Source organism: Bombina bombina, chromosome 5 (genome assembly GCF_027579735.1).
Source record: "Bombina bombina isolate aBomBom1 chromosome 5, aBomBom1.pri, whole genome shotgun sequence".
NCBI classification, from domain to species: domain Eukaryota; kingdom Metazoa; phylum Chordata; class Amphibia; order Anura; family Bombinatoridae; genus Bombina; species Bombina bombina.
In genome coordinates, this window is record NC_069503.1 from 135261443 (window position 1) to 135276469 (window position 15027).

At 41.8% G+C, this 15027-nt stretch overlaps 1 protein-coding gene across 1 annotated transcript in view; it reads right to left on the bottom strand.

The window, feature by feature from the left end:
* Positions 1–15027, bottom strand: part of LOC128659257 (uncharacterized) — a 70098-nt gene that overhangs the window by 21474 nt on the left and 33597 nt on the right. Inside the window, exons 3-4 of the mRNA XM_053712932.1 lie at positions 14632–14910; positions 6974–7062 (exon numbers count right to left, since the gene is read on the bottom strand). Of these exons, the coding sequence (XP_053568907.1) occupies positions 6974–7062; positions 14632–14910 (368 nt within the window). The remainder of the gene's footprint in view (positions 1–6973; positions 7063–14631; positions 14911–15027) is intronic.

The following is a 15027-nucleotide window of genomic DNA, read 5'->3' on the forward strand; positions in this document are numbered from 1 at the left end:
ACCATGATGAGAAAATGTCATTATCCCAGTCAGCTAACTCCGTATGAGTTTTCAGTTTGTCTTGTTGTAAAATATTGAACATCGCAGAGTCCAAAAGACGGTAGACTTTGTCTGGAGTATATGGCCCTGAATCAAAACCCAAATCTGGGTTCTCCCTTATGGGGGTGTAACGGTACCAACCGGATACCAAGGGTTAACACCAGGGAACAATGTCCTGCATAGGGAATCCGCAATTCACAACCCAGCCAGTTTTCAGGTTTTAAACAGAATGACTTTTATTAAGGCTCATATGCCCAGTATTTATGCAGGTCTGACCCCCCCCAGAAGGGGGGTTGAAAGAATGTTGTACATTGAATGGAGGGAACACGCCCTTTTACATGATACAATAGAATACCTTGCTCAAGCTGATAACAATTTAAACACAGACACACACTTGTCTTTCCTTATCATCTAGGGTCTACTCTCTGAGGTTGATTAAACAATGGACTGTGTATCAATAACATTAATGACAGTGCACAATAGCTGAACACAGTTAACTCTTTCAGTGCTGACAGAAGGGTCTGTCACATCTACATAGCACAATATACAGCCTATAGACAACCTTTCTTATGTTATAGTCCAGAAGTGGCTAGGTTTGCCACAATGCTCCCCCAGAACCAAGCCGGCATACACAGTCTGATCCCAACGGATCGGCTTGGGGATGTCCGGGGTAACAACTTTCGGCTCAAGTAGGCTACGGGGTGTTCTCCGCCATCTGCTCCAACTTGGCTCAGTACTGCCCCCACCCCAAACATGGAAGCGTCTCTTCCCGGAGGGACTGGGCTTGGGTAGTCACAGGGTTAACATCAGCGGGATCCATGGGAGCATAGGCAGAAACAAGGGGGGCCAAGTCATTTCCAAGGAGAACATCAGCAGGTAAGTCCTTCTTGACCCCCACATTCACAAGTCTAGCGCCCACTCCCCAATCCAAATGTACCCTGGCAACAGGTATGCGGAACACAGTGCCCCCTGCTACCCTCACAGCCACAGTGTCTCCAGTGTGCTGTTTCTCAGGCACCAAGTTCTCTTGAAGCAAGGTCATGGTAGCACCAGTATCCCGTAGACAACTGACCTCCTTCCCATTCACTTTAACCCGTTGCCGGTTATTCCGGTGGGCAGCTTGCACGGGGTCTGCTTCATGTAGGCTGCCCCAGCATTCTGGCGCCTCTACGTAGCGGGCCACAGGCTGAGGATTATGTGGGATTCCGCCAGCGGGTCTTCTCCAGGACTGTGCTTGATTCGCTGCGTTTAGGGGACACTCTGGTCTTTTGTGCCCTAGTTGCTTACATCCAAAGCACCGAATAGGTTGTGAGTAGCCCCGCGAATTGAACCGGGCTCTCTGAGGGTAGTTCGTGGCCGGAGGCCGTGTGGTATAGCGGTGCGCCGGGGGTTGGTAACTGGCAGCTGCTGGGGTGACTGGGGGTCTGTACTCCACTCTAGCAGTGGGCAATCGGTATACTGCTCCCCCTGCCCCTCGTACTGCCACGGATCCGCCAGTGGGTGCTGTATCCGGCACCAAATGGGGAGCTATCAGGGTTAAAGTAGCTCCCGAATCCCGAAGTCCCTGGACCGACATCACCTCATGCAGAATTCCCAGGGGTTCCTCGGCTTGGGTGCTCAACACCTCATGAGCGGCTGGCTCCGTTTGGTAATGGTGAGCAGCCGCCCTTGGGGCCAGGTTCTGTCTGACCTGGTTCCAAGCTTGTCTGCTCCGATTTTGGGTGCACTCACGTGCCATATGTCCCCACTGCTTGCAGGTGTGGCATTGTATATTAGCCCGTCCGTTGTTAGGCTGTAGTCCATGGTGCCTCCTGGCATCAAAATGCTGGTCTGCTAATCTGGCTGCTTCGGTTAAGGTGAGGGGTTTTCGATCTCTCACCCATTCTTGGGCTTCTGGGGACAAGCCGTTAAAGAATTGCTCCAACAGCATCAGTTGTCGCAATTCTTCCATGGTGGTAGCTTGGCTGGCCTGTATCCACCCCTGAGATGCTTGATCCAGCTTGTGGGCCCACTCTGCATGGGAATCTCTTTCTGGCTTGCGCAGGCCTCTAAACTTGCGCCGGTATGCCTCTGAGGTAATGGCATATCTTTCCAAGATCGCTCTCTTCACTTTAGCGTAATCCTTGCTGTCCTCCCTGGGTACAGCGCGATACGCTTCCGCTGCCCTACCGGCTAGCTTGCCTGCTAGCACCGGCACCCATACGGACTGCTCCAAATCATGTAACTCGCACAGTCTCTCAAAATCCTGTAAATACCCATCAATCTCATCCTTCTCCTCACAAAACATTTTAAATGCATGGTATGGGATTTTGGGTCTTACTGGGTTGCTGAGTGCGTCCAAAATGGATTCTGCTCGGGAGGATGCATTCCGCGGACTGTGTGCCATCACGTACTCCTGCACATCTGCCATTACCACGGATAGCATATCCCGTGGTACAGGTTGGGGTAAAAATTCCAGCCTGGTCCTCATTTCCCTCTGGTATAGGGTCTCCTCCATGGCTGCTGGAGGCGTAGCGCTGCGAGCTCTGTCTCCCTCCATCAGCTCAGCAATTAATATAGCCTTGGGTTTGCTGCTGCCTATCTTTCCCCTGGCTTCTAGCAGTTCCTTTTACGTTTGTCTCTTTAGCTTAGAATAATCCATCTCCATTCACTTCGGTCCCTGGTACTCTTTCCATCTTAGTCAGTATTGTAGTAATCCCCCTCTTCCTGAGGTTACTGGCTTGTGTAGTTGCTCTTCTGGGCGATAAGGTTCATTCCGTCGCTTGCCACCAATTGTAACGGTACCAACCGGATACCAAGGGTTAACACCAGGGAACAATGTCCTGCATAGGGAATCCGCAATTCACAACCCAGCCAGTTTTCAGGTTTTAAACAGAATGACTTTTATTAAGGCTCATATGCCCAGTATTTATGCAGGTCTGACCCCCCCCAGAAGGGGGGTTGAAAGAATGTTGTACATTGAATGGAGGGAACACGCCCTTTTACATGATACAATAGAATACCTTGCTCAAGCTGATAACAATTTAAACACAGACACACACTTGTCTTTCCTTATCATCTAGGGTCTACTCTCTGAGGTTGATTAAACAATGGACTGTGTATCAATAACATTAATGACAGTGCACAATAGCTGAACACAGTTAACTCTTTCAGTGCTGACAGAAGGGTCTGTCACATCTACATAGCACAATATACAGCCTATAGACAACCTTTCTTATGTTATAGTCCAGAAGTGGCTAGGTTTGCCACAGGGGGTAACCGGAGAATTGAAAGTAGATATGTAAGATTCCTTTTTAATTAACTTGTCCCACCCTATAAAAACTTCTTCGTATAATGGATATTGTTTAATCACAGGTGGCCTGTGATTAGCGGAAATCCCCGCTAGGGCACCCACATTTCCCCTCCTCAGGTGCCCCTGTTTTTAATAGTATTTTTCAAAACTGGGCTTTCATTCATCAAAGTTGACCTTCACTTTAAGAAACAGTTATCCATCCACATTTCACTCCAATATACACTATATTTCTCTATGTTATGCCAACACAACTGACATTGTAGTGTTTTTAATGTATGTTCGCCGGGCAGCCTATACTGCACTCTTTTTCGTGCTGTCCTTTTTAATACTAAAAAAATAAAAGTTACATTTTACACTCATAATTGACGTGCGCGCCTCTGTCAGATATGATCATATAATATCACTTTAAACTATACCTGTTGTCAGATCTGATCATATAATATCACTTTACACTATACCTGGTGTGAGGACGTGCGCGCCTCTGTCAGATCTGATCATATAATATCACTTTACACTATACCTGGTGTGAGGACGTGCGTGCCTCTGTCAGATCTGATCATATAATATCGCTTTACACTATACCTGGTGTGAGGACGTGCGTGCCTCTGTCAGATCTGATCATATAATATTACTTTACACTATACCTGGTGTGACTTGCGTGCCTCTGTCAGATCTGATCATATAATATCGCTTTACACTATACCTGGTGTGAGGACGTGCGTGCCTCTGTCAGATCTGATCATATAATATCCCTTTACACTATACCTGGTCTGAACATATAATATCGCTTTACACTATACCTGGCGTGAGGACGTGCGCACCTCTGTCAGATCTGATCATATAATATCACTTTACACTATACCTGGTGTGAGGGCGTGCGCACCTCTGTCAGATCTGATCATATAATATCGCTTTACACTATACCTGGCGTGAGGACGTACGCGCCTCTGTCAGATCTGATCATATAATATCACTTTACACTATACCTGGTGTGAGGACGTGCGCGCCTCTGTCAGATCTGATCATATAATATCGCTTTACACTATACCTGGCGTGAGGACGTGCGCACCTCTGTCAGATCTGATCATATAATATCACTTTACACTATACCTGGTGTGAGGACGTGCGTGCCTCTGTCAGATCTAATTATATAATATCGCTTTACACTATACCTGGTGTGACGTGCGTGCCTCTGTCAGATCTGATCATATAATATCCCTTTACACTATACCTGGTGTGAGGACGTGCGCGCCTCTGTCAGATCTGATCATATAATATCGCTTTACACTATACCTGGCGTGAGGACATGCGCACCTCTGTCAGATCTGATCATATAATATCACTTTACACTATACCTGGTATGAGGGCGTGCGCACCTCTGTCAGATCTGATCATATAATATTGCTTTACACTATACCTGGCGTGAGGACGTGCGCACCTCTGTCAGATCTGATCATATAATATCGCTTTACACTATACCTGGTGTGAGGACGTGCGTGCCTCTGTCAGATCTGATCATATAATATCCCTTTACACTATACCTGGTGTGAGGACGTGCGCGCCTCTGTCAGATCTGATCATATAATATCGCTTTACACTATACCTGGCGTGAGGACGTGCGCACCTCTGTCAGATCTGATCATATAATATCGCTTTACACTATACCTGGCGTGAGGACGTGCGTGCCTCTGTCAGATCTGATCATATAATATCGCTTTACACTATACCTGGCGTGAGGATGTGCGCACCTCTGTCAGATCTGATCATATAATATCGCTTTACACTATACCTGGCGTGAGGACGTGCGCACCTCTGTCAGATCTGATCATATAATATCACTTTACACTATACCTGGTGTGAGGGCGTGCGCACCTCTGTCAGATCTGATCATATAATATCGCTTTACACTATACCTGGCGTGAGGACATGCGCGCCTCTGTCAGATCTGATCATATAATATCGATTTACACTATACCTGGCATGAGGACGTGCGCGCCTCTGTCAGATCTGATCATATAATATCGCTTTACACTATACCTGGTGTGAGGGCGTGAGTGCCTCTGTCAGATCTGATCATATAATATCACTTTACACTATACCTGGTGTGTGGACGTGCGTGCCTCTGTCAGATCTGATCATATAATATCACTTTACACTATACCTGGTGTGAGGGCGTGCGTGCCTCTGTCAGATATGATCATATAATATCACTTTACACTATACCTGGTGTGAGGACGTGCGTGTCTCTGTCAGATCTGATCATATAATATCACATTACACTATACCTGGTGTGACGTGCGTGCCTGTCAGATCTGATCATATAATATCATTTTACACTATACCTGGTGTGACGTGCGTGCCTGTCAGATCTGATCATATAATATCACTTTACACTATACCTGGTGTTAGGACGTGCGCGTCTCTGTCAGATCTGATCATATAATATAACTTTACACTATACCTGGTGTGAGGACGTGCGCGCCTCTGTCAGATCTGATCATATAATATCACTTTTCACTATACCTGGTGTTAGGACGTGCGCGTCTCTGTCAGATCTGATCATATAATATCACTTTACACTATACCTGGTGTGAGGACGTGCGTGCGTGCCTCTGTCAGATCTGATCATATAATATCGCTTTACACTATACCTGGCGTGAGGACGTGCGTGCCTCTGTCAGATCTGATCATATAATATCACTTTACACTATACCTGGTGTGAGGGCGTGCGTGCCTCTGTCAGATCTGATCATATAATATCACTTTACACTATACCTGGTGTGAGGACGTGCGCGCCTCTGTCAGATCTGATCATATAATATCACTTTACACTATACCTGGTGTGAGGACGTGCGCGCCTCTGTCAGATCTGATCATATAATATCACTTTACACTATACCTGGTGTGAGGGCGTGCGCGCCTCTGTCAGATCTGATAATATAATATCACTTTACACTATACCTGGTGTGACGTGCGTGCCTGTCAGATCTGATCATATAATATCACTTTACACTATACCTGGTGTGAGGACGTGCGCACCTCTGTCAGATCTGATCATATAATATCACTTTTCACTATACCTGGTGTTAGGACGTGCGCGTCTCTGTCAGATCTGATCATATAATATCACTTTACACTATACCTGGTGTGAGGACGTGCGTGCCTCTGTCAGATCTGATCATATAATATCACTTTACACTATACCTGGTGTGAGGGCGTGCGTGCGTGCCTCTGTCAGATCTGATCATATAATATCACTTTACACTATACCTGGTGTGTGGACGTGCGTGCCTCTGTCAGATCTGATCATATAATATCACTTTACACTATACCTGGTGTGAGGGCGTGCGCGCCTCTGTCAGATCTGATCATATAATATCGCTTTACACTATACCTGGTGTGTGGACGTGCGTGCCTCTGTCAGATCTGATCATATAATATCACTTTACACTATACCTGGTGTGAGGGCGTGCGCGCCTCTGTCAGATCTGATAATATAATATCACTTTACACTATACCTGGTGTGAGGACGTGCGCGCCTCTGTCAGATCTGATCATATAATATCACTTTACACTATACCTGGTGTGTGGACGTGCGCGCCGCTGTCAGGTCTGATCATATAATATCACTTTACACTATACCTGGTGTGAGGACGTGCGTGCCTCTGTCAGATCTGGCTCTTCTAGGTCAGGGAGAGATTCATCGTTGCTCTCTGAATCATTACAGGATCCTGTGACAGAAATACAAGTCAGTACTAGAGACCTACAACACGCTACATCTGCTCGGATAAAGAGAATAACTCCTAAACAAGTGGGGTTATATAATATTATAATATTGTTCTCCCCATACTCTCTGCTGTGCATAATCCTCCACTCACAGCTCTTTATTTTACATTGTCTCCCAGGGCAGTGTGTGCTTGCCCACTTTATTACACCCCAATTAGAGTTTGTTCCTTATGTGTGAGCACCAGACATGACCTGTGGTTTGTTCTGAGACACCCAAAGTAGGGAACAGTAGCAGACCTACTAAACAGAGGGCCCTGGTGTAAGTTTTATATGGGTCCCACAAAGTTAACTCACTAGTAATAATGTACATGCTCAGTATAAGGATTTTGAGAATAGATTGATTGATATATAGATAGATTGATTGATATATAGATATATAGATAGATAGATAGATAGATAGATAGAAAGACAAGCAGACAGACAGATATATATATATATATATATATATATATATATATGATAGAGATAGATAGATAGATAGATAGGCAGATAGATACTAGATAATAGACAGATAGACAGACAAAAAGACATATAGATAGATGATAGACAGATAGATAATAGATGATAGACAGACAGATAGATAGATAGATAGATAGATAGATAGATAGATAGATAGATAATAGAGAGAAAGATTAATAAATAAATGAATATACAGATAGATAAATGATAGGTAAATGATAGACATGGATATGATAGATAGATTGATTCGTTGATAGATAGATAGACAGACAGATAGAAAGACAAGCAGACAGACAGATAAATATATGATAGAGAGAGATATATTGATTGATTCATTGATATATATATAGATAGATAGATAGATAGATAGATAGATAGATAGATGATAGGCAGATAGATAATAGATGATAGACAGACAAACAGACAGATAGATAATAGATGATAGACAGATAGACAGACAAATAAATAGATGATAGACAGACAGATAGATAAATAGATAGATAGATAATATAGATTCTCTATGGGTTCAGGTCAGGCGAGTTTGCTGGCCAATCAAGCACAGTAATCCCACGGTCATTGAACCAGGTTTTGGTGCTTTTGGCAGTGTGGGCAGGTGCCAAGTCCTGCTGGAAAATGAAGTCACCATCCCCATAGAGCTCGTCTGCAGAAGGAAGCATGAAGTGCTTCAAAATCTCCTGGTAGACGGCTGCGTTGACCCTGGACTTAATGAAGCACAGTGGACCAACTGTTTCATGTGGTGTAAATAATGACAGTACAAGCATTAGTGTACAGAAGCCATGATCTTAGCAGAGAACTAACAGGAACAGGAAATGCCAAACAGGAAACAAGTGCAATAGAAATAAATCATAGAGTTGCATATAAGCTAAACATAACACCCATAACATCTCCCTCTTTTAGTGTTAATAAATCAACATTGTGAAATTTGGATGAGTCCTTGTAATAACACATTCTACAGGTTAAGTCTCTTGGGTGGTTGTGAATGTCTGCCACTACGGGTGAAGACTGGCCCTCCTTGTACAAAGAGTTTCTTAGCCCTCTCTGAGGTTAATGGGCTCTTCTCAATACTTAAAAATAGAAAGCAAATAATGCGCTACCACCCAATAAAAACTACAAATTAAGAACCAACAAATTATAGTAACAAATACATTAAACAATACTATTTTCCACACACTGCTTCTAAACTTAGCAGTTTATAAATATTCATGAATGTTCAGAAAAATGTCCCTTTAATCAAAGGTGTAATGTTGGAAAACAGGTAATCGTGATGGTCCTCTATAGCCCTTTTATTCGGCGTGTCTTATGTTGCAGCTTCTCAGCACAGTCCCATCAAAGACTCGTTTACAAAAAAATGCTGAAAAATATGAAGAAAGAGAAGCGCAGCACGCTCTAAGTGTAATCTGTTTGGTAGTTATCAATTATCAAAACCCCCTTCCCTGGGTATTACTCACAGGATCGTTCTGTATGATGTGCGCATCAGGTTGTATACAACCATGGAGTTTGTTCCTCAGATAACCTCCCTCAGTGACGTCTGGAAAGCCTGTCCAACCGGAGAGATTGTTTCACTTTCCCACAGCAGTCCACAATCAAACATAGAAGGGATACCACTCCAGTGTTTAAAGTATAACACGTTTATTGTGAAATAAAATATCAAGAAGTTCTGTTTTTAAAGTTATTGTCTCAGGGAGGCTACCAGGGCTCAGATGTTGTGGGCACCTATTGGGTGAGCTGAGAGACATAGATTTGTAAGTTTTTATATTTTATTTCACAATAAACGTGTTATACTTTAAACACTGGAGTGGTATCCCTTCCATGCTTGATTGTGGACTGCCGTGGGAAAGTGAAACAATCTCTCCGGTTGGACAGGCTTTCCAGACGTCACTGAGGGAGGTTATCTGAGGAACAAACTCCATGGTTGTATACAACCTGATGCGCACATCATACAGAACGATCCTGTGAGTAATACCCAGGGAAGGGGGTTTTGATAATTGATAACTACCAAACAGATTACACTTAGAGCGTGCTGCGCTTCTCTTTCTTCATATTTTTCTTCTCAATACTTGCTGGCATGCTCTGTGCTTGACTGCCATGAGGTATACCTGCTTGCTCAGGACTGTCATTAATATTAGTCTGTGGCATCACCTCTGTACATTCCTTACTGCCAATGGGTGAGTGTGCCCTTATAATATCAGATGAGTCTGGTCTGTCCTCTGGATATTGAGAATCAGGCTGCTCAGCCAATCGCAGATCCACACGATTGCAGCGATAGAGGGTTCCTTCAATGTCCACAAGATAGGAGCGTGGTGCAACTTTTTGCAGACAGGTACCCATTCTCCAACGACTTGTTCGATCGCCAGGCAGGGGTTTCATACGGATTCGTTCCCCAATATTCAATGTTAGCAGCTGCCATGGTGCTGGTTTTCTTGCTTTCAGTGCTCAGCTTTCAGGACAGGACTGTGATTGCTACAGAAGGCACAATCAGCTCTAAAGTCTCTCACTGCAAGACTGGCAAGTTCTTAGCATCAGATGTATAGAAACAGCGCAGATTCAGATACTTCTGACACCATGTTTCATGTGGTGTAAATAATGACAGTACAAGCATTAGTGTACAAAAGCCATGATCTTAGCATAGAACTAACAGGAACAGGAAATGCCAAACAGGAAACAAGTGCAATAGAAATAAATCATAGAGTTGCATATAAGCTAAACATAACACCCATAACACCAACCCCCTCAGGTGACATGGCTCCCCAAATCAACACAGACTGTGGAAACTTCACACTGGACTTCAAGCATCTTGCAGTGTGTGCCTCTCCATTCTTCCTCCATATTCTGGGTCCTTGGTTTCCAAATGAGATGGAAAATTTGCTCTCATCAGAAAAGAGGACTTTGGACTACTGAGCAACAGACCAGGTCTGTTTTTCTTTAGCCCAGGTAAGACGCTTCTGACGTTGTTTGTTGTTCAGGAGTGGCTTGACAAGAGGAATACAACATTTGAAGCCCATGTCTAGGATCCGTCTGTGAGTGGCTCCTGGAGGCTGCAGGGCTGGATGGAGGGAGCTTTGACCGGGGAGGAAAAAGCCCCCCCCTCCTCTGGTGTGGTATGGGTAGGTGGAGAGGCAGGAGGAGCTTGATGAGAGGCTTTAAAGGTGCGGGCTGAGCGGGAAAATCAGCACAATTTTTTGTCAGAGAGGAAGTGCAGCATCTCCCTCCCACCCGTCCCTATTTTGTTAGGATACGTGTTTTATATTTTGTCATTTCAGGTTTCTGTCGCAGTCGGAAGGCGGGGGTGCTAGCCCTTAAATTACAGAGAAATTATGGCCAATGGTTGGTGTGGTGGTAGTTTGCATTCCCATTGGGGGAATTCAAGATGGGGGTTTCTAAGGGCAAGGGGTTCCTTAGAAACTTAGATATGGAGGATCGCTGACGGGCCCAACCATTTGCAGAGTTGGGTCCAGTAAAAGGAGTTATGGCCATAGTTAAATGAAAAAGTAGGAGGGACTAGCACCGCTGTGGTTTAAGGTGTAATATGTTTACAATTGCACTTTGCACTGTTATTTATTAAGTTATTAAAGTTTTACAAAGTTATTTATTAATAAAGGGGCTGCGGCCATTTTGCACCAAAGCTAAGTCTGTTGTCTGTTATTTATGAGGGGTTAGTTTGAAGTATTGGTATTGGAGTGTGTTGATGGTTAAGGGCCGGAGATTGACAACATAAAAGGTCATGTGGTGGCTCTTGATGCACTAACTCCAGCCTCGGTCCACTCCTTGTGAAAGTCCCCAACACTTTTGAATGGCCTTTTCCTGACAATCCTCTCCAGGCTGTGGTCATCCCTGCTGCTTGTGCACCTTTTTCTTCCACACTTTTCCCTTCCACATAACTTTCTATTAATGTGCTTTGATACAGCACTTTGGGAACATACAACTTATTTTGCAATTACCTTTTGAGGATTTCTCTCCTTATGGAGGGTGTCAATGATGGTTTTCTGCACAACTGTCAGGTCAGCAGTCTTTCCCATGATTGTGATTCCTACTGAACCAGACTGAGAGACCATTTAAAGGCTTATGAACCCTTTGCAGGTGTTATGGCTTAATTAGCTGATCAGAGTGGGACACTTTGAGCCTAGAATATAGCACCTTTTCACAGTATTCTAATTTTCCGAGATTGTGGATTTGTGGTTTTCATGAACTGTAAGCCATAATCATCACCATTATGACAAATCACGGCTTGAACTATTTTGCTTTGCTAATAAGTCTTTCTCATATATTAGTTTCACCTTTTAAGTTGCATTAGTGAAACAAATGAACTTTTGCACGATTCTAATTTTTCGTGTTTCACCTGTGTGTATATATATATATATATATATATATATATATATATATATGTGTGTGTGTGTGTAAAATATATATCTAAACCTATATATCTATATGAATATATACAGATATAGATATATAGAGATATATATTTTTATATGCATATTCTGTATATATAGGAATAAATAAAAATAACCTTTTTTAGTATGCAAAGAACATTGGAATTTAAAGTATTTCTATTCAAAACACATAAAAACACATTCAAAATAAATAAAAATGATATTAAATGTTTCAAGGTATTTGATTAGAAAGGGTTCGAAAGTGTATATGTATACATATATATATATATATATGTATACATATATATATATGTATATATATATATATATATATATATATATATATATATATATATATATATATATATATATATAAAAATGCAGACTTAAAGGGACAGTATACACCACATTTTTATATAACTGCATGTAATAGACACTACTATAAAGAATATGCACAGATACTGATATAAAAATCCAGTATAAAACCTTTTAAAAACATACTTAAAAGCTCACAACTTAGAACTGTTGATGAGGTTAGGCTGGACACCCAGTGAAAGGAGCTGGGAAATCAGGATGAACAGACCCCCCCCCCCCCTGCATATGAAAAGACCCATTACACAAACAGAAGTAGTCTGAAGTCTGTATACATCAATACACATCTAAAACTTTGGGGCTTGGTTAGGAAAATCAGCACAATGTTATTTAAAAATAAGCAAATCTATACATTGCTACAAAAACACTCCCTGATGGGCTATATAAATGGATCATCTACAAAACATTTATGCAGAGAAAAATCTAGTGTACAATGTCCCTTTAAAGGGGCATGAAACCCAAAACATTTGTTTCATGATTCAGATAAAGCATAGAATTAAAAAAAAAACTTTCCAGTTTACTTAAATTATCAAATTTTCTTGAATCTCTTGGTATCCTTTTGTTGAAAGAGCAGCAAAGCACTAATGGGAGAACACATCTGGCAAACCAATGACAAGAGGCATACATGTGCAGTTACCAATCAGCAGATAGCTCCCATAGTGCATTTCTGCTACTGAGCCTACCTAGGTATGCTTTTAAACAAAGGACATCAAGAGAACAAAGCAAATGTAAAAAGTTAATTGGAAATTTGTTTAAAATCGCATGCTCTATCTGAATCATGGAAGTTTTTCTGCTTTTTTTTAGCACACTGTTATTATATGTATTCTAATGTGAAAAGGCAAATGTAATCACACTTTTAGCTATAAAACTACACAGTAGTGCTATACACAAAAAGGCATGTTAAACACAGCTTAGTGGTTGTAGTTTGTTTCAGATTTGCATAGTGTCAATATTTTTCCTTAAATGTGCAATTGTTATGGTATCTACCTTAGTCCACCTTTAGACAGTCCTATCTATTAATTCAGTCACATGACTTTGAACTAACCAATGGTTAAACGGTGGGTGTTATAAAATGCATAGTTTTTAACTTGAAGGCACGCTTATGAATAAGGCAGCAATGTCGAAACGTGTCAGGCGTGTTTTCTCTGTTTTTATCCTGTGAAAAATAAAGATTGACGTTTAACCTTATTGGGAGAGTGCTGGCTTTTTCCGTTTTTGATGCACTATATATACACTCTGATTATGTAGAATCATGTCTCTTACAAAAAGTTTCTTTGAGATAGCTGGAGACAGATTTTAATTTTCTCTTATTTAGGGCCAATAAATTAATTAATACATGTATATCTGTAGTCCTCTGAGCAGTATGGCCCACATTCTATTCAGAAAACGTAAAGAGAAACTGTTGTGATAAATACATTATTGCTAAATAGGAGCTTTCCCTTTAAATTAGTTGTTAGGAGACACAGGCACTAGCTCCAGTCAGTTTCTTTCTTGTTCAGTAGAGGATGTTTGTTGAAAAAATCATGTGACATTAGAACTTTCTGTAATATCAACTCCCACATCTCACTAAAATCAGTGGCTACATTGAGAATGTTAAAGTGCTCATTTTGAAAGAAAATGAGTAAGTTGTATCAATCTTTCCCTTTTCTATGCAAGCCATTAATACAGCAGACTGTAGGATCATTGTCATCAGAAATGATCCTTCTGATCTGCTGTTTCAGCCTCCTCTGAATATAGTTCAAATGAAACTGATGGATTGAGTTTAACAAGCCTGGCACCTGGAGAATTGGCTCTGGGAAGTTTTGAAATAAACTAACATACAGGTCAAATTTGAAAGTTTTGAGAATATATTAACACATACAATTATTTTTCAATGGCCACAATCCACCCCAATATTTTCCTTATTTGGAGAAGCCTATCTTGTTTCTCTAGTAGATAAAGCTTACCATTATCCTTCTGTTAGTAAAACTTGCATTTTTTGCAGACTTTGCTGACACCAATTAGGGACATATATGTAAGAGGGTACAGCTTGTGAAGTCTGCAGTGTTTACTTTCCTTTTTTTTTAAATTAGACAAATCAAGTTAAATTAAAAGAAAATACTTCACATAATTAAACATTTTATATTGCAAGGTGTTTAATGATCCTTTACCTTTGTGAACAAAAGGTCTCACTGAACTACTAACACTATATGGGTCCTACCATTATAACTACAAACTAGGCTGCATTTCTTTTAGTAACCAAACTGCTAGAAATACTATAGTATTGGTATAAAAGGCTATATTTTCATTTACCTCTATGGCTGAGCGTCTCACATCCTCTCTGCCTCAGCATAGGCTTGTTGACGCCAAGGAGTGTAACAGCCGATGTCTCTTTGAGCAGATGCCTATCATGACTCCGAGAAGTCAGCTCGCTCTCACTGGAGGAGCTGGGGTCCGAAAGAACAGAACTGAGATGGCTTTTCTTGCATGTCTGCTCTTTTGCCATTGAGAAACAGCTTTTTCCTGGAGACTTGCTGGTGGGAACAAGCACGGTGCTCAACTCAGAGACCTTAGAACTCATGTCAGGAACTGCTACAGATAATATATTGGTAAGAAACAAGGTACATATACTGCAGGGTTAGAATATGTGCTCAACACTACTGTAGTATGCTAAACAAATCCTGAATATATTACATAAACAGCTACTGA